The sequence below is a fragment of the Lemur catta genome, chromosome 18 (genome assembly GCF_020740605.2).
Source record: "Lemur catta isolate mLemCat1 chromosome 18, mLemCat1.pri, whole genome shotgun sequence".
Taxonomy (NCBI): Eukaryota; Metazoa; Chordata; class Mammalia; order Primates; family Lemuridae; genus Lemur; species Lemur catta.
In genome coordinates, this window is record NC_059145.1 from 46,447,493 (window position 1) to 46,468,691 (window position 21,199).

Genomic DNA, 21,199 nt, shown 5'->3' on the forward strand with positions numbered 1-21,199 from the left:
ACAGAACGCACAGAAAAAATGCTTGAGATTTGAAAATTACGTGATGGTTAAATATGCTATAGCATTTCAAATGATAACCTAAATGGCAATTAACAGAAGACTTACGGGTACATGTAATGAATGTATCTCCATATGTGAAGTTACACACATACCCTGACCTGAAAAAGAACACCTGACATGCAATGGCTAGGTCAGCAGGAGGAAGCCAAACCCTGCCCCCAGCTCCACCTCACTGGTGAGGAGGCTCAGTGTCCATCAGGGCAGCCGCACTGGCCTGCAGAGCCAGCAGACTTGCTTTCCTACTTTTTAATTCTTATTTATTGCTTTTTAAAATGTACTCTTATTTTATCTGTACCTTATATAACTCACTTCAAATTCTTTTTAGACGTTACAATGCAAATCAACTGAACTGAAAAAACAGAAGCCCTAAATAATGCCCAAATCTTATTGGAATGATTACCGCTAATTTCATTACCTTTTCTATCAAATGAAATAAAAATTGTAAAAACTTAAGTAACTTTACTGAAGAGTTTGTGTTTCCTCTCCTCTCTTTGGCTCATCCTTTCACTAAAGTGCTAATTTTTTTTAGCAACTCAATAACCCAAAGGAAACAGTGAAAGGGAATTAAAAAAAAAAAAGTCAGGTCCCTGGTGAACTAACTGGGTAATAAAATCCTAGAAAATTTCAGAGTTCTCAGTAACATAAACCCACAAATAACAAAGGCCTCTGGTGCCCAGTAAATGGAAATAGGAATCAGACCATTCTTGTTAAAGACAAAGTAACTACAAAATTAAGAAAACACCAAGTTGAGTCCTAATTAAACACATTAGCATGACAGTGGGGATTAGGAAAAGAAGGACAAAGAATAAAAAGGAAAATGTGGCTGGATATTAGGATAAAAATTCCTTTCTTTGCATTTCATCATTTAGAGTAACAAGTGAAGGAAAAATAAAATATGAAAAGTCCATGTGTACTACTAAGTTCACAAAAAAGCAGTTTCTTCTAGGCAAAGTCATTATTTTAAGAAGGAACCTGGCAAGGCAGAACCCAGTATGATTTGTGTTAAACTATAATAAAATCTACAAAAAAGCCCAGTTTCTTCATCTTTGAAAAGGTTATAATAAGAGTACTTACTTGAAGGATTGCTACATCAGGTATATCCAACACAATACCTGACATAATGAATGCTTAGAAATGCAAACAGCCACAGCCATTATGTTATTATAATTGGTAATGTTTTACCTCTTCCAAAGAAGTGATACCTAAGAAAGTACAGTTCTTGGCTTTTAAGTAATAGAATTTTTAAAAATAAACTTTGAAAACATTTTTGTATTGGTTGTAGCCTTATACACACTGTATACAGTTTTATGAACACACAATGTGACTATACGACAATGAGAATTTCCTCATGTGACAAAAAAGAAATGACTCACTTTCATTTATTTATTTATACAGTAAACATTGTTTTAAGTAGTTGGCATTGCTAGGCATTAGGGACACAGTAGAATACAGGGGTAGGCAGCAAATACTCACAAATAAGTATTTAAGTTATACCGATAAGCCCAGGGGTCCTGGCAGAGGGAAGAGTGGTGACAGAACCAGGGAAGTGATACTGAAACCAAAGCTGGACACGTGGGAACAGGAATAAGCTAGATCAGTGTTGCTCAACAACCTTTTTAATCATTACCTGCCCCCCAGCCCTTTTAGACTCACTTTTTTCCCCAACTGCCCTCTGAAATTTTAATACTACAGATATACCATTGCATATCTGTTTATGTACTATACGGGTGATTTTTTTTTGCCCCTAAGAGCCAAGTTTTCGTCCTTTGGCAGGGGGGAGGGCAACACCACCCTGAGAATGTGTGGGCTGGATAAGAAAAAGATCAACAGTCCAGGTAAGGGGACAGCATCTCTGAAGGTTCTGACCCGTATTTACTGGAAAGACTGTGGTTACAGTGACTTCCAGCTAGTGCTGCTCAGTAACAAGTGAATTCAGTTTTAGACACAATGAATTTGAGGCACCTTTCAGATATGTCAGTGGAAATGTCAGTAGACAGTTGGAGATAAGGATAAACCTGCAAAGGAGGTTAAGAGGTCAACCAGAGAGGTCAAGAGAAGAGAGTTATTTAAGAGGAAGGAACAGTTCACAGTGCCATGCGCTGAGAAGTCAAGCCAGATGAGGCCTAAAACACATCTGCCAGACAGAGGGAACCGGGAATCTGTCTCCTCACCTGCTAACGGGGGTGAACGGAACAAATGCAGCCCATGCAGATCCATCTGCGCAGCTCCAAAAACTACACAGAATGAGAATCAGAAGAAAAGTTAGGTTGCTGATCTTATAAAACAAAAGTAGACGTATTGAAAAATATTTAAAAGTTATCCGTACCTGACTCTGATATTAAGGCTGCTGATGTAAGTAAAATGAAAACCCCCCGATCTTCTAAGCATTTGATAATTGCCTTGAACATAAAAGAAAAATACATATGAAAGAAGATTCTTCAATCTCTCTCTCCTTCTCCCTCTACCACAACTCATTAGTGAAGTGTGACCTCAATGAAAGAAAAAATTCCGGAAATGTTAATGTTTATAAGAATCAGGGTAATTCTGTCTCCTGATTCAGAAACTAAGCTTGTTAGCTCAAATAATCTTGGCTCTGTTTGAGCTACATGTAATAACAAGAACTTTCAGGGTTAATTTTAGAATAGTGTTCAACTATATATCAAAACACTCTTATTTCATTTTTTCACTGAGACAGCTGACATTTTATACCACTGCCTAAATTGTCACGTGTTGCTACATAGCCAAATTTGAGATTAATCAGACCTGTTATTAGCACTTTAAGCTTATGTTTATGTGAAAATTATCAGAATATCGTGGAATTAGAAAAACTGAAGATATCATCCAATAAAAGAATCCTTTCTATAGCATCCCAAGCAATGGAAAATAATAAAAATTAATCAGGTCCTATGGCAACAAGAAATGTAGGTGAAAATAAATTCTTCCTTTTTTTCCCTTCTACCAGAGTCTTCAGGGAAATCTTGGGCTCAAGAAAAAAAAAAAAAGTCTTGAAATTTTGTGTTTTCAGTAACTTGGGCAATTTTGTCCCCAGGTAGTAGGGGAAGTCATCTAAAAGCTGTCATTCTAAATCATAAAGTTAACAGCTCTTCTCTTCCATTGTTCACCATTTCAAAAACCTATATACCCACAAAAGATAAAATCCAAAGTTCATATAATAATTTTTCAGTTCAAAACATTTTATTTCATTTCTTTTTTTTTTTTTTTTTTTTTTTTTTTTGAGACAGAGTCTCACTTTGTTGCCCGGGCTAGAGTGAGTGCCGTGGCATCAGCCTAGCTCACAGCAACCTCAGACTCCTGGGCTTAAGCGATCCTACTGCCTCAGCCTCCCGAGTAGCTGGGACTACAGGCATGAGCCACCATGCCCGGCTAATTTTTTTTGTATATATATTTTTAGTTGGCCAGATAATTTCTTTCTATTTTTAGTAGAGACGGGGGTCTCACTCTTGCTCAGGCTGATCTCGAACTCCTGACCTCGAGCGATCCACCCGCCTCGGCCTCCCAGAGCTAGGATTACAGGCGCGAGCCACCGCGCCCGGCCAAAACATTTTATTTCAAAACTGATAGGACATAAGCCTACAAATAGGGTAAATCAATAAATTATTTAATCACAATGAAAATATGAAACAAAAGACTTTTTCAAATTATTAGATTACAACTAAGGTACTGATCTCACAGAAAGAATCACTCTCGAGTCTCTATAGGTCTCTGTTACAGCCCCTGTGTGCTTCATGGCACGTGAATATCTATTTGTCCCCTCCATAGTTTTATAAGCTCCATGACTTATGGGAGCTATGACTTAGGAACTGTTTTGTATCCTTGCTTCTACCACACAGTAGGCCCCCAGCATTGCCAAATAAACATACAAATGATTGTATATACCCATAGCTTTGGTGTCTATTAAACTGCAAATAGGTATGGTTCGTTTCATTTTCTACTGATGTAAAAAGTGAAAGTAACAATAATTAGCCTGTACACTGTTCTGCATTTTAGTTTTGTAATAAAAATGTGAAGTAACATCTTTCTATTAAAATCATATACCCCAATCTTCAAAAATACATGCAAATAAAACAAAAATATGTAGTATATCTTATTAGTGTCTCAAATTATGTATTATAAAGGCTGTATAAAGTTCCTATTTTAACCTTTGTGGGGAGAAATCATAGAATCTTTTAAATACAGTATCTGCTTCTAGCCTCTTCCCTATGTACCCAGAATAATACAGCCCCCTGTGTTCTCAACACGCTTTAAAGAGACCTTGCTCCTTCCTGTTCCTAAGTTCAGTGTTCTAGGCACCATCCCACATACACTTTCTCTAAGGGACATTTACTACCTGTCCACTCTCTACCAGACGCTAAGATATCAAAGACACTGACTGCACACCTGCCCTCAAGGAACTCAATGTTTAGCTGGGGAGACAGATATGTAAAAAAATACTCCTAAAACGAGACAAGAAAAAAAAGCATGGAGCACTGAGGAGGAAGGGCCACATGCAATATGTGATTTCTATTAATAATTGTTCTTAATAGGTTTCAAAGCAAAGCCAGCACTAAGTCTCTACTGCTCCTAACACCATGAGCACTCAGAAGTGCCTTTACCGATGCATTTTCTGAAAGTATCTTCAGACTTTCTTCCCTTTAATTTCCAAATAGAAAATGGACTATGTTACTTCAAAATAAAAAGAAAGGACTGTCATCCTACAGAAGACATTGCACGGTTATCACCTCAGCACCCACTCCCCCAGCCCCTGGGAGCTGCAGAGAGAGCTCCCATCTACCGGGAGGGCTCCTTCAGACCGGGTAGGCCTGGCCTCACCCCGCAGCTGCTGGCCTCACCCCGCAGCTGGCAGTGGGCCCGACACGGGCTCAGCGACCCAGTGCCATCTATGTCTTTTTCAGTCCTGGCTCATGGGCGTGCAGACGACACGGGCCAGTCCGAGACTGAAGTGATGGTTTGGAAGAAGCGTTCTCCCCCTGCACTAGATGACAAAACTGAAGTCCAAAAATATTAAATGGAAAATTTCAGAAATAAACAATTCCTAAGTTTTAAACTGCACACTGTTCTGAGCAGTGTGATGAAATCTCGTGCTGGCTGGCACCAGCCCACCCTGTCCAGGACTGGAATCATGCCTTTGTCCAGCATGTCCACGCTGCCCACACCACCTGCCCGTTAGGGCAACAGCAGTGGCACCTCACAACGCTGCGTCACCCATCTCACTTCATCTCACCACGGAGGTAATTTTACTATCTCACATCATCATACCAGGAAGAGTGAGAACAGTACAATACAGTACTTTGAGAGACAGACATTCACACTTCTACAACAATATATTGTTATAACCACTGTATTTTATTATTAGTTATTGTTGTTGATCTCTTACTGTGCCTAATTTGTAAATCACACTTTATCACAGGTATGTATGTACACATGGGGTTTGGTACTATCCAGTTTCAGGCATCCAGTGGGGGTCTTGGAATATCCCCCAGGAATAAGCAGGGGGGATGTTACGTTACTAACTATGCAAATAAATATTAAACAATGAAAATGCTTTTAGCAAACTAAAATAATTCAATCTAGGCACAAGCCAACTAATACTTGGATATCAATTTCTCAATTTAGGGAAAAATAATATAATGATTCTTACCAATTGGTTCTTTTTAATGTATTCTGATAGCTTATCTATTTTTTCCCCTTGTCTGTTTGACAGTTCCACCTCATACAGATGGAAGCACAAACCTTGGCAACAGACTGTAGAGAAAAATCAGAAAAACATTTCTTATTTTTAAATTTGAATATGCATTTACATTTTTATAATTAACTTATTCATTTTCTATATTACTAAAATGAAAGAATAGGAATTCTATCAAAAAAACCTTTATTAATGTTCTTCCTTGGTTATAAAACTCCTTAATAAAAAGTTATTTATTTATTTATTTATTTATTTATTTATTTTTGAGACAGAATCTCGCTCTGTTGCCCGGGCTAGAGTGCCGTGGTATCAGCCTAGCTCACAGCAACCTCAAACTCCTGGGCTCAAGAGATCTTCCTGCCTCAGCCTCCCAAGTAGCTGGGACTACAGGCGTGCGCCACCATGTCCGGCTATTTTTTTCTATATATTTTTGGTTTTCCAGCTAATTTCTTTCTATTTTTAGTAGAGACGGGGTCTCGCTCTTGCTCAGGCTGGTCTCCAACTCCTGAGCTCAAACCATCCGCCCACCTCAGCCTCCCAGAGTGCTAGGATTACAGGCGTGAGCCACCACGTCCCGCCAATAAAAAGTTATTGAAATAATTACTTTAAAACAATGCTCTTATACTGACACTACTATAGGACCAACAAGACAAATAAACACTGCAAAATAACATTCCTAGAACTAACCTAAGCACCAAGAAGTTTCCTTCTCATATTTTGTTTTTCATCTGAGATTTAAAAAACATAAATAAATAAAAACAAAAATTCTGTTCTCCTTCAGAGGAATGGTTATGAGTTTCCAACGATTTTTAATATCTGCTTAATTCCATTAGTATTCTGTATCAAAGCTAGTCTTTGTCATCTTGGATGAAACTGCTTTTCAGTTTCTAGTTGGGCTCTAAGGAACTGAAAAACATAGTAACTCTAGAACTTTCTCACAAAACACCCTTTTACGAATCACTCAGCAAGAGACAGGAGAGTATGTGTGCATGCGTGTTTGGAAGACAGAGTAGAAAATAACTGAAACAAAGCCCGAGACATGGAGGTAATGTCATTATGTTTCAACAGACCTTTTTGCTCCAAGTAATTCTGTTTTCTAAAGGCAGCTTCTGGTAGTCGTTTTTTCAAGGAAGACACTTTTATTACATACTTAAAATCTAGTTCCTGTGGTCTAAAAAACAAAACAACAATATCGAGCAGTGTGATAAATACTGGAACTACGTATAGTTCCATAATTTTTGGTTTTCTAATGTAAATGCAAACAAAAATATCACTACCACAAAAAAGCCCTTAAATCAAGGTTAAATAATATGCATACTTATAACCCATAGAGCATGGTCTGCAAATATGCTCATTTTCTAAAGACGTGTATTTTTGGTATAAACAAAATTTCCAGATGTGCCAAAGAATTACATATACAGGAACTGAGAATTTAAAAAAGTTAAGCTATGTAAGAGTTGAAAACCCTTGGTAATGGTGGATCGTCTACCATGCAGTGCCACAGAATGAACCACATACAGATCTTTGTATCATTTCCCAACTAATTTTTTTGAAATACTTTTAGACTTACAGAAAAGTTGCAAAGGTAGTACAAAGTGTTTTTTGTTTTTTTTTAAGACAAGAGTCTCACTGGCGTCAGCCCAGCTCACAGTAACCTCAAACTCCTGGGCTCAAGCAATCCTCCTGCCTCAGCCTCCCGAGTAGCTGGGACTACAGGCATGCGCCACTATGCCCAGCTAATTTTTTCTGCATATATTTTTAGTTGTCCATAAAATCTCTTTCTATTTTTAGTAGAGACAGGGTCTCGCTCTTGCTCAGGCTGGTCTGGAACTCCTGAGCTCAAACGATCCACCCGCCTTGGCCTCCCAGAGTGCTAGGATTACAGGCATGAGCCACCACACTTGGCTGCAAAGCGTTTTTAGACTCTTCATCCAGAATCTCTAAATGTTAACAGTATAGCATATTTACTTTGTCATTCTTTCTCCACACGCGCGCACACACACACACGTTATTTTTTTAACCTTCTTTTCTTGTTGCTGTGTTGTGTTTTGTTTTGTTGCTGTTATAACTCACAGCAACCTCAAACTCCTGGGCTCAAGAGATCCTCCTGCCTGACTCCCAAGTAGGTGGGACTACAGGCACATGGCACCATGCCCAGCTAAGTTTTTAGTTGTCTGGCTAATTTTTTTATTTTCTATTTTTAGTAGAGACAGGGTCTCGCTCCTGCATAGGCTGGTCTTGAACTCCTGAGCTCAAGTGATCCTCCCGCCTCAGCCCCCAGTATGTTAGGATTACAGGCATGAGCCAATGCCCTGTATTTTCTTCCTTTGTGATTAATGAGCAAGTTGTGGGAAAATGTCGTGAGATATATAAATATTATCAAACTTTCACCTGCTATTTTTAGCATCCATTGGTTGGTATTATTGTATTGCAACACAGTGGTTTTCTAACTCATTACTCTTTCCACATTTATCAGCTGCACTCTACAGTGAGGAAGAACTTTCCCTTCTCTCTCACTTATTTTATTCACGAATTCTTACTTTATTTTACAGGTTATAATACCCTGCCCTCTTTTTTAGAAAGGCCAATAAAAAGAAAATGAATTCTGACAGCACATCAGTTTTCACCTTGTATTTCAATTAAACTATGACTATCTTGCAATAGTTTTGGGTACAAACTAAGAATAGGCCAAACAAAAAGATTTCATAAGCTGCCTTCACAGTTTCCCAGGAGAAAACACTCATCATGGTCATTCACTTTAATGTAAATACATGTAACAGCTTCTCTAGTCAATATTTTTCTAAAAGAATCATGTGAAATTAGAAAACCAGACACTGCAAATCTTAACAAAAACTCAACAACAGGATTAAGTGGCTATAATCTGCTATATTTGCTATCTAGGCAAATCTAATCTGTTTCTTGGAGAAAGTCAAACTTCTTGTATCAAATAATTTAACTTATCCTGAGAGGTCATTTTTCCATTAATGGATTAGAATTTAGGTCTCCTGTGTCATGGCCCTGGGCTCTAAACATCATAGCCAAATGTGCTCTAATTTAAAACCAAGCACAATTTCTACATTTCACACCACTGCCACCCATCAAGACCTGAAATGAGAATTTTAAAACAAACAAAAAAACTCTTTTAATACAAGCATTTGTAAAGGACACAAAATTTAATACTTACAGCTGTGCTGGGAGCACTGTACCGTAAGTGGGCCAGAGAGTTATATCACATAGCATACAGCCTTGAATAGTTAATTTCCCTTTCCATGGAGATGTGAGAACTTGAAGAAATGACGGTAAGAGAGCAACAGATTATTTATAAATGAAACATTTCCTTAAAAAAAATCTAAAAGATGAAAGAAAAAATCTAAACTCAGTGAGAGTTTTCTTACCATTTTCACTGAGTTCAAGTCTAAAAGAGAAAAGAAAGAAAAGCACTTTTATAAAAGCGTAAGAAACAAACACAGCAAAGCAAAGTATGTACATGATTACCTACATGCTTTCACAAGCCGGTGCTGCCATCTTTTTGGGTTCCCTGTATTGAAAAGCCACAATTACATATGGACAGATCTGTCTGGGCCGCTTGGCAACAGTGCTGCCCGAGAGTTCATAAAGGTAATACTGAAAGAACAAAAATAAGTATTATCAGAAATTGCATATATACCAAGCTTATCTCAACCCCACCCAGCCCTGAAACGTAACACATTAGATTATTTATTTACAGGTGACTATACCTGACTCAGTTCAAAGGCACGAAAATGACTCGTCTTGTCAGAAACCTTGTTAGTATTTGCAGCCACGTGGCAATCATAGCCAGAAGATGGCCTAGTATAGTTAGCTGTAAAATTCTCAGACACAAACTTGACTTTTCCCTAGAATAAAAATATTAAAGCTAATCAGATGTCTTCAAATAGCAATAACTTTTACTCTAGGATTCATTTAAAAGTAGCCTAATGAAGATATGGATGTGTTTCAACTAACAGTAAGCCTAGTATTAAAAACTAGGCTTCTTAAAAAAACAAACAAACAAACAATTATCTTTAAAAAACCCAATTATCTTAAGGCAAACAACAGTTACAATTATACACAAACTTTAAAATTGTATTAAAAACTACAGTGTTGGGCATCTAAGGTAAATATCCATAGTTTTCAATCACCATATGGAAAGGAACACATGAGTTGCCTCAAATTTAAGAGAGCTGTTTCTTTAAAGAAGAACTATATAGGCCTTTTTTTTTTTCTCCGGAGACAGGGTCTAGCTCTGTCACCTGGCTAGAGTGCAGCTGTGTGATCATAGCTCGCTGCAGCCTCAAACTCCTAGGCTCAAGTGACTCTCTTGCCTCAGCCTTCCGAGAAGATAGGATGATAAGCACCACTATGCCCGGCTAATTTTTTTTAAAGAGATGGGGTCTTGCTATGTTGCCCAGGCTGGTCTCAAACTCCTAGGCTCAAGTGATCCTCCCTCCTTGGCCTCCCAAAGTGCTGGGATTATAGGCATGAGCCATTATGCCTGGCCTAGCCCACCATCTTTTATGTTATAGTCATTGAATGGCTATTAGATGATTGTAACATAAAAGATGACAAAATCTAAAATTTCAAAAGATGAGTCTCCCAACTGAATTATCAATTGTAAATTACAGATTAAGATATTTCTATTATGCCAGGGCTTAGTAAGTCAGTAGGGGGCAAATAAATATTTAGTCAAGTGCTCAGCAGGCAGCTGGCCCTGATCACTGTGCAGTCCACAGTGTTTCCCGTGGTAGATTTCTCTTCATCAAGGGTTACACAGCTCTCAAAAAAGCGGGGGAGGGGGAGCCAAGTTTACCATATGATGAAATATTATACAATGATTTAAAAAGCTGTTTTGAATAATATGACATAAGAAAATGTTCACAACATAACATTAAGGTAAAGAATTAGCATGTAAGTGTACATAGGATAAATTTTTATGGCTTAAGAAATCAATATATATGGAAAAAATAAAAATATATACTAACAAATATACCAAAGTGGGATTTGGGACTACAGGTAATTTTTTATAAGAAGGTAATTACTTTTTTTAAAAAAGGATTTTTTTGGGGGGTTGTTGTTGTTAAAATCCTGCCTCTTCATTTATGGGACCACCATGGGCAATCCTAAGAAGCCAAATAATGTGACTAGCACTTCTCAGTAAGCAATCACAGTCTCTACCTTGTCTTCTTCAAACACCTTATGGAACTGACTGTGGCTCAAATTTTGTGAAATAAGGTAAAGAGGACTAACAGATATAGGCAAAAACAAAATGGCTATCTCCAGCCAGAGAGGGTGGGATACAGTGGTGAGAAACCAAGGCTGAAGCACAATCTAACTAAAAAACCAAATGCTTATTATCTGCACGGACAGGCATACTTTCCGCAGCAGCACTTATCACAGAGCAGAAGAAAGATTAAGGAGGGAAAAGCAGTGATTGCGTTTCAAAACAATGTTACGTTCCCTCTGGTTTTTGGGAGCAAATTTTGGAATATGAAGAGTTCAGACTCTTAAAAAAAGGTCAGTAATGTGGAACTTGTAACCAAAAAATTTAAGATAGTAAGAAATAAAAACAAAAACAATTAATCAAAACAAAACTAGATCACAGAAATGTCCTCAAAAAGTCCACCAACATCTAAAATCAGAGTTTCCCTACTATTTGTGTAAAAATTCTAGTTGCCTGATTCACATAAATAGCACTATTTAGGACATTTAAGAATTTTTGAGATCATCAGTTCTAGGTGCCACATGAAGCTGTGAACAAGGTCTGGATGTTTTACAGAGAAAGAAAATAAAGATTTCTTATGCTGACAATTTAAACCAGACAGGGAATTTTTTCAAATTCACCTTTTGTAAGTGTAATCATATCATTTTATAAGCAAGCTACTCGTTCTCTGTTATTTCATGTTCCAAAAGTAGCTCTGACAGGTGAGGAATACTTTTCACTGCATACTCCTTTTATTATTCTGAAGTTTTTTATTTAAAAAAAATGCTCATAGATGATCTTGTAAATGAAAAAGTTCTGTTTTTAATAAAAAGAAAAAATGGTTTTGTTTTCCCTGAATTTGAACAGCTGTCTTTGGCAAGGACTATGTGTAGCTAATGAGCTACAAAGAATATCATAGGCAGATAACCTTCAGTTTTTAAAAGAAAATTACAAAAAAGCACATCTAGGCTTTACCTTAATTATATTAAAAATTACAACATAACCAGATTTTCCATGATACCATGGTCTTGGATGAAGATAGTCTGAGTATTTGGAAATGTATACACCTATAAAAGTATAAAATATAGATTAATTTACAGTTTTAAAAAGACTATTTACACTGACACAATTCACATGTAAGGCTACCTTTAACTGAACAAGACTATACAAAGGACAAATAAATGTCCATTTAAAAAATCTGTTTTGATACTGCTTATCTTTTAAAGAATTACTATGTGATATTCTAAAGGTATGGAAACAGAGTTTAAAATATACATTTGAAAACCAATTTTCTAGTTGGGTATGATAACTGAAAAAAGATAAAAATATCACATTCTTAGAAAATTCTAAATTAGTCTGCTTTTTCCTCCACGTAATCATTCAACCAAGATGTCTACGGTAATCTGATTCTCAAGTTATTCTTCACGAAAAGTATCAGTAAGTTCTCTTATTTAGTGATATGTACTGAGAGTTTACTGCTACATGGCAGGTTCTGTGCTAGACAGCAGTGACACAAAGGTAAATAAAACACAAAGTTCCAGCCTTCAAGATGCTTATTCTGATAGATTACAAATTCCATTAAGGCAGTGTTTATATTTGTTCTGTTTACTACTGTAGCCACACCACAGCCCAACATATATCAGGTATTTAAACATTTGTGAAACGTGTTCTATTTGAGCGCACACAGAAATGGAAACAAGTATCATTAAATGCTATAAAGTGGTATACATAAAAAACTATAAGAACACAGAAATAATTGAATTTGTCAGGGCAAGACCAAGTTCCTTAGAGAAAGGAATGAAATCCTAAGTAGAGAGGAGAATGACCAAAAGTATAGAAGCATAAAAGATCATCAAGTGTTTAGGACACAGGCCACAGGGTTGGGAGCTGGAGAGAAAGCAGTGGAGGCTGAGGAGGCAGGTTGGAGCTAGAGAGCACAGATCTTAGTATGACTCAATAATCAGCGTAGACTTTACTCTGTAGGCAGCAGAGAACCACCAAAGGTTTTAAGCAGCACACTGCCCATAGGAGAGGAGGATCCCAAGGAGGAAGCAGCAGTGAAAACAAGGAGGGAAGGACAGAGCTCTTCCTTCATGGAGGCATGTCGTTTGAAATGTAAAAGACAATGGGTGAGAAAATTGTGTGCAGTGGAAAAGAGCAATGAATCTGTGGTCAGAAGCTTGCGTTCCAGTTAGGAATAAGCCACTGAAGTGAGAAGGGTGGGCCAGGGTCACACACATAAACCTCAGGGTTCTCATGAAGATTTAAAAAGATCATTAAGCTTTTAAAACCATGAAACACTCTAATGATAGAAAGTATTACTATTATATACAGAACTACCCAGTTCTATTCAAGCCAAAAACTATAAAATATACACAGGCAGTAGTGCTATTTCAGTATCAATCCCAGCATATGTCACATGTGTTTGAAGAACGTGTATTTGTCAGGAACAATCCAGCTGCTAATTCCATAGCTCCGTTAAAGCCTGCCTCTCAAACATCCTCAATAAAATCATGGGATTGTAACAATGTAGGAAAATGTTCTTTTTTTTTTTTTGAGATGTAAGTTGAGGTGATTATATGTAATGTACTCTCAAATTCTTCAGAAAAAAATTTAAACAAATGAGGCAAATAAACTTAGGTGACAGGTATATTATACTGTGCTCTCCACTTTTTCTACATGTTTGAATTTTTCATAATGAAAAGAAGGTGGGGTGAAAAAATAGGGGAGAAGAAAAAAGGTTTTTTGTAGGGTTACTGGAGTCATGTAATTTGTCACCTTTAATGTCCTTTAGAAGATGAGTTGAATTAAGTTTAAAAATTTTTTGTTTTACAGAGTTACCACATGCCCCAGTGATCTCACTCCTAGTTATATACCCAGGAGAAAAGAAAACACATGTCCACACAAAAACTTGTACATGTATGTTCATAGCAGCATTATTCACAATAGCCAAAAAGAATAACCCAAATGTCCAAGACTTGATGAATGGATTAAAAAAAAAAAAAAAAAGGTGGTATAACCATAACAGAGAACACAATCATGCACCACATAACGTTTCAGTCAACAATGGACCACACATATGATGGTGGTCCCATAAGATTATAATATCATATTTTAACTGTACCTTTTCTGTGTTTAGATACACAAATGTTTGCCACTGTGTTACAACAGTCTAGTATTCAGTACAATAACATGCTGTGCGGTTCCTAGGAGCAATACCGTCTAAGTTTGTATAAGCGCACTCTATGTTCACACAAATTGCCTAACAACATATTTCTCAGAATGTATCCCCACTGTTAAGCAGCACATGACCATACCTTTCAAACCATAAAAAGAAATGAAGTACCACTGATACATACTACAACACTGAATTGTATACTTTAAATGGATGAATTCAATGGTATGTGAATTACATCTCAATAAAGCAGTGTTTTTGTTTTTTTAAAGGTCAGCAGGAATCTAACCATGAAGCCCCATCATCTTTTTCAGTCCTGATCTCCACATTCTATAGCACCTAGCACTGCTAAACATCCCTCCTCTTCTTGAGATCCCTCTGCTTTTTGAGAAACTATTTTCTGACTCTCCATCCAAGGGTCTGCTCTTGACACCTTCTCATTCTACCCCCTGCAACTCCCCACGCCCTGGTACCATTAATGATCCAAAAAGTTCTGTTCTTCACCATCTTCTCCTTCTATACCATCCCGCTAACAATGTCTTGGTTTCAACTTACACCCCACCCCTACCATCCCAGCCTCAAACTCAGTTCTAATCCCTTTTCCAACTATTTTTAGAGACAGAATCTATTTTGCCCAGGATGGACTCAAACTCCTGGGCTCAAGTGATTCTCCTGCCTCAGCCTTCCAAGAACTATATAGGTATGAGCCACCATGTCCAGATCAACTATTTCTACCACCTATAGGCTATTTTTAAGAAACACTTAGGAAAATCTCATTATTTCTCAAATTTAACTCATAAAAGTAGTACTATCAACTCACTGAGAACTTACTAGGTGCAAGCCTCTGGGCTAAGCACTTTACTCAGTCTCATTTAATCCTTATGACAATTCTATAAGGTAATCTATTTTACAGATGAGGAAACTGAAGCTTAAAATTTAGTGCTAATTCATGTTCTTAACCATTAGATTACTTTTCCATTACATCAACTTCCCTCCTAATCTGCTTCTCTTCTTTTGTGTCTCTTTCTAGTATCACAATAGTTTAAGTTTAAAACCTTGTATTTGATTATTTCCTCTCTCTTACCCTTCACATTCCATAGTTGCCAAGTTTTGTCAGTTCTATCTATTCTGTATTCCAACTGCCATTATGATATTTCAGAAGAGATCCAAACTGATCTCTCGGCACTGAAAGATACCTTAAGTTTTAAACTCAAAGCTCAGTTATATGTTTAAAGGTCTGACTCTGAAGATTATTATCTGTTTGACATTAATGAAACCAGCTTTTAATATAGGCATCTAATGAAATTAACTAAACCTCACTTCATCTTGTAAAAGAGACGCCTTTTTTCTTTACAGACTTACCTTTGGCTGGATCACCGAGAGTACTAATAGCACTGCTGCCAACACGCAGTCCACGCTGACATACCAATTTTGCCTTTAAACACAAGATATTACTTTGCTTATCAATATCAGTCTTTGAAGAGGCAAGGAAATAAGGCTATACATCTATAAGCTTTAAAATAACTATAGAATCTGTTCACTGTATACATTCATGGCACAAAGCAAGCTTATGTAAAGCAACCATGTTTTGATTAATGGTGTAAAGTGTTCATAAAATTTTACTACTTCTACTAACAAAAATGTCACCAGCAAAACTAAATTAAACAAGGTCACGGATAAAGCCTCTCTTGACGACTTCTTTTCCAATTATGGCTTTAAAAACCACTACATTCAAAAATGCCTTATCTTCAAATGTCATTTTTGGTGTGAATCCATAGCATATCTTATTTGAATTTAGATGAGTAAGTTAAAAAGGGATAAGCTCTTCTAGTGTTACTATATAATTTTTATATGTCAGTGTTAATTATTCTTTAAGCAAACCTGCCCTTATTTTTTATTAACCATTAACTCAATCAAAGTATTCCTGTGAATTATTTTAAGTTTTTTTTTTTTTTTTGAGACAAGGTCTTGCTGTCTCCCTGGCTACAGTGCAGTGATGTTATCACTGCTCACTGCAACCTCAGACTCCTGGCCTCAAGCAATCCTCCTGCCTCACCCTCCCAAAGTGCTAGGATTACAGACGTGAGCCAAATTATTTTAAGTTTTGATGATGGATCTCTGGTATTGTTTAAGTTGTATCTAGGAAGCCATACATATCTTCGGAGACATACTCTGTATACAGTAGTTCCCTTCTCTCACAATTTAGGTACAGGCAATAATAGGGATGTTCAATCTTCAAAGACTGAATGAAATAATTCCAACTAACTAGAATGCTAAAGTATTCATCTTATCCCCCAACCATGTAATTTAAACTTGAAAAACCTCAACAGGAAACAATATCTATGTAAGCAATGATCCAGAATGGAGAAATATCCATTCACTCCACTAAAAAGGGCATTACTGACACTGAAGAAACCTGTATTAATCCAACTCTCACCCTAAACTTACAAACGCATTTAAGATAAAATTAAAGAGAAAATATGAAAAGTTGTAGATATCGGAACTTATATCCAGGTTACTTGGATCTGAGTCTTCATTAAAAAACTAAAGCTGTACATATCAAATCTCTTTCATGACTGGTTTTCACCACTGTCATTTATACTGCTACCGAACTAAGTAACAAAAAACACTGATAAACTGGTAATCTGACAAATCTTACAGAACTGAAGTACCAATGTTTAAGACTAATGATACCATTAATTTTGTACAATACCACAAAATTAATTTTCTACAACCTAATTCCCTTACCTGACTTTCAGTTTCAAACAGAAGAAACCCGTAAGTTTCTTGAAGTTCTTCCTGAGTATAGTTACTTGATTTTTTTTGTTGGTAAAAAGTTTTGTACTGTAGAAAGAGAGAAAAACCAAATACTGTAAACATGCTATTTAGCCTTGCAAATTAATTTTTTAAATGCATCTGAATTCCTTCTGTTATAAGACTAATTAAAGGTATTATTTTTCTATTCCCTAGAATATATTAGTGTTATAGCTCTTTTAGAATTTGTCTAGCAGGTTTTCCGGTCCTTACCAGAAAACCCCCCAAAACGAAAAAAAATCTAAAAAAGAAAAAAATTAAAAAATAGAATATATTACCGTCCAAATGACTATTTCCAAGGATCTTTCATTAGGTCTAAAAACTGATACCTAAAAAGTGCTAGGCTTATATACCAAAGATGATGGGTCTATTTCTTTTAAAACTAAAAAAAAAACCATCACATGGTGTGTACCAAATACCTCACCTCATTTAAGAAAATGTCATTTTTCACCAAAGTCACTTGACTGTACTGAAAACCATGCTCAGATGCAGAGTCCAAGTAAGAAGTGTGGAGGAGTGAAACTGCCCTCTGGAAGAGAGAGTCTGAACTCAAGGACACTGTCTCAAAAACTGTAAAAGACAAACAAAGATAACGCAGCTGTTTAAGATATCAAAGGATGGGGTTAAGAGGGACATGCTGAATATCACTGAAAACATCACCTATTCCCTTCCTGTGTAACTGAGAAATCCCTGTAATGTGTTGTGGCTACTACCATAGCTGTATGGTCTTTTTTTTTTTTTTTTAAATGTGGAACGCTTCATGAATTTGCGTGTCATCCTTGCGCAGGGGCCATGCTAATCTTCTCTGTATCATTCCAATTTTAGTATATGTGCTGCCAAAGCGAGCACTGAACAGTCTTAAAATTTAAAAGACTTGCCACGTGAAGAAAATAACCTAAATAAATTACAAGTGAAGGTGAATTACTTTTAATACAGGAGCTAAAATATGCCCTGCCAGACTCCTCATGTCTTTGGTTGAAAGCCATCCACCATAACCGCTGATCAAAAGCAGAGGTAACTGTAGCGTCAAATGGTGGTCAGCAATTGCTTAGACCTTTAAGCAAATTTCTCATTGATAAATGACCTTTAGTTTTTTTCATTCTTCAGTGTTTCTTCCCTTTTTTTTTGACCCATGTCACATTCTGGTAAACTTACCCTCCCCATCTTCTCATCAAATGCCTGCTAGGTTCCTTTGAAGGGGCTACTACTGCCCCTGCACGAAAGACAACAAGAACCACTGTGTCTCTGGGGTTTCCTCACCAGCCAACGAGTCTACTGAGTTTTACTTCCTTTGGGTTGTATTATAAAATTCTTTTTTCCATTTTACAAAATAAACATATATTACATTTTTTTGAAAGTACTTTTTTCCAGTGATACCCATGTGCTACCCCAGAGACTGCTATGCCCCTGCTATGAGAGGCTGGCTTAGGAGAAGCACTGCCTGGATCCCAGAGTTCTGCTGATTAACCCCTTTGTGCCTTTTGATTTTACAAGTCTTCACTTCAGCAAGAACCAAGCCTGACGAATGCTCCTAACATTTAACCATTTGAACTGTTTACTCTCTTCTATTTGTATTCTTTATATTCCCTTTATCAAGGCTGGGAGGTTTATAGACCTGTTATTTATAAATAATAAGAATGGAATGAATTATATATCACTGTAAGTTTTGGTCATATAGTATAAATAAGTACATTAATATGGCTTCCTACTTTTACCAAAACTCTGCCCAATGCATTAAAGCTCAAAAGTTAAAGAGCAAAAAGCTTTTTAATTAACTTATGAATAACAGATGTACAAAAAGTAGACTATCACAGGAATGAAAAGAAACATTTCAATAAACTTAATTTGGACTAAACTGTCCTAATACTTCAATTATTGAGGTATTTTAAAAATCCTTCAACAAACTTCCTATTATCAGAATGAAATATTGTAAATAGAATAGGAAAGAAAAAAGGATGAAGTGTTAAAAAAACCTGTTCTGAAGCTGGTGCACCTCATCTACTTATTTCTTCTAAGTTTCACTATCACTTTTGCTCAGTTTCGCTTTCTCCTTCACTATCAGTGTACCAGTGCTGTAAAACATGGATATCTGAATGGAGTCACACAGCAAAACACCAGTGACAACAGTTAAAATTATAACCTTATTAGCTGCATTACTCAAAACAAAATGGGAATCCTGTGCTTCTTCAAATTCATGTTACAAATAACCTGTCCTACTAGCTCAAACACAAATCAAGAATCCTTTAGGAAACTGTAATTTCGGAAACTTTGCATTTAGTATTGAAAAGTAAGATAATTTTCAAAAATCTAACTCAATATACTTTGAGGCTCAATATTTGAGAAACATTGTTTAAAGTGAAAGAAATCAAAGTTTAAAAAAAGGAACTCTGGAAATGACTCTATGATTATCAACTTCTCTAAATTCTACAAGACATTAATAGGCACAGATTTTAAATTTGGGAAGTATAGAATACTACTACATACACCCCCATTTTTGAGCATCATGATGCACAAGAATAAGCCGAAAACTGTGAGAGATGGTGCAATTAAAAACACTATTTAACAGTGTGTCCTAAATACACGTGCTCAGAGAATATTTATTAACATGGGTATGGGGAATATTGTTCCCAGTAAAGCTACAAATAAAGCTAATGATTTAAAACAAAGAGGAACAAGTAGCAAATAAATTATTCCGTGCTTATATATTTCTATTTCTACAACTATTTATGGTTACAAATGCTTCCCCTTTAGGTCAGCATTCTCCAAATACCAGTATATTGATAAAAGTAATAATTTTATGGTTAGCAGAAGGACAAGTATGTCAAAAGCAAAGTTGTTGGAAAACCATAGCTAATCTTCAATCTTTCATGGCTTCACAATAACAACCTCAATGACACTCTCAAAAAAGCACAAATTTCCTGCTTTGTAAATCAGGAGATGGATGAGAATTTTATCTAGAAAATTATTTGACACTCTCTCTTCTTTACACAATATACTTTTATTTAAGAGTCTAAATTAGCTCACCAAACAATATGAACACTTTGTGAATGAATGGCCTCATTTGTACTGAGCAATGCTCATGCTTTAAACATTCAAGGTTATTAGTGTATTTGAAACAAGTAAGAGGAGGCTATTCCACAAAGAAACCTAAAGCAACATCTAACAAGGTAACTTGAAAATGCTTGTCTGTAAAGCATTAAGAGTACTGCTTAGGCCTTAAGTGACCAATAAAGAGCCATGTGGGAAAAGGTTAAGTTAAATGACAATGGCTCTGGAAACTTGAGTTTTCTGTAGCATCTGGCTTTTGACACATTTCTCTATCTGTGAGTTCAGCCTTAAATGTTACGTCAAGCTTCACAGAGGTTGGATTCTGGACAAAGTGCCTATAATAACCTCCTTCCTTTCTCAAAACCTGTCACAGAGGTACTGAGTGAGACTGGTTTTAGACACTCTTTTCTCTTTTCAACTTCTAATAATAGGAATGAGAAAGTTATAAACCAACTTCCGATGCTATGTCACAGGTACCTGTTTTCTGCTCTATAAACATCTAGTCTGAAAGCAGATGATGAGATAAACTTAATGTCAACATCTTAGGCGTCACAATAATTCTAACAAAAACTAGCCACTTGTACACCTCCCCACGACTTTCATGACCACATCTCCCTATAGAAGAACTGCAACCTGCAGCTGTCAATACTAACAATACTTATATATTTTATGTAGTCTAGTAAGCTATTTGATAGTTGTTGAACGAACAGTCCATTACTTAATCCTAAAGGTATTACTTTTACTTTTAAGATATTAAAGGATAGCTGGTTTAAGATAAATACAACTTTTTAGAGCACAATTTGGCAGGACCTAAATAAACCCTTAAATGTACATACCCAATAACCATCCCATTTCTAGGAATCTATTCCTGAGAAATACTAGGATAAGTACACAGGACACACACACAGGTGTTCAGTACATCAGCATCTATAATAGTGAAAACACTGGCAATAACCTAAATTGCCATCAACAGGAAATATCTTTCCACCTATTAAATAAAAACAAGGTAAATTTGTATATACTGACATATAAAGATATATATTACATACTATTGAGTAAACAACATATACTATATAATGCCATTTCATAAAAAAATGCATAAATAAAATTATCTGAAAGTGTACAGAAAAAGATCTAGAAGGATAGGAAACCAAATTGTTAATAATGACTAAACCAATGG

The 21,199-nt window shown here is 36.3% G+C and overlaps 1 protein-coding gene and 2 non-coding genes across 5 annotated transcripts in view; 1 reads left to right on the forward strand and 2 right to left on the reverse strand.

Annotated features, from left to right (window-relative positions):
• Positions 1-15,537, reverse strand: part of TASOR2 (transcription activation suppressor family member 2) — a 42,546-nt gene extending 27,009 nt beyond the window's left edge. The window contains exons 1-9 of one of the 3 annotated variants that reach the window (XM_045529696.1): positions 15,520-15,537; positions 9,502-9,639; positions 9,264-9,388; positions 9,160-9,179; positions 8,949-9,048; positions 6,835-6,935; positions 5,720-5,823; positions 2,387-2,459; positions 2,232-2,294 (exon numbers count right to left, since the gene is read on the reverse strand). In XM_045529696.1, the coding sequence (XP_045385652.1) occupies positions 2,232-2,294; positions 2,387-2,459; positions 5,720-5,823; positions 6,835-6,935; positions 8,949-9,048; positions 9,160-9,179; positions 9,264-9,289 (487 nt within the window). In that variant the 5' untranslated portion in view covers positions 9,290-9,388; positions 9,502-9,639; positions 15,520-15,537. Of the gene's footprint in view, positions 1-2,231; positions 2,295-2,386; positions 2,460-5,719; positions 5,824-6,834; positions 6,936-8,948; positions 9,049-9,159; positions 9,180-9,263; positions 9,389-9,501; positions 9,640-15,519 lie in introns of those variants that run through there. The other 2 variants (XM_045529695.1, XM_045529694.1) reach the window with 2 other exon arrangements.
• Positions 15,538-17,134: 1,597 nt separating this feature from the next.
• Positions 17,135-17,196, forward strand: LOC123623676. The gene has a single exon (XR_006729966.1). It is a non-coding gene; the product is annotated as a U7 small nuclear RNA (small nuclear RNA).
• Positions 17,197-17,713: 517 nt separating this feature from the next.
• Positions 17,714-17,820, reverse strand: LOC123623731. The gene has a single exon (XR_006730009.1). It is a non-coding gene; the product is annotated as a U6 spliceosomal RNA (small nuclear RNA).
• Positions 17,821-21,199: the final 3,379 nt, after the last annotated feature.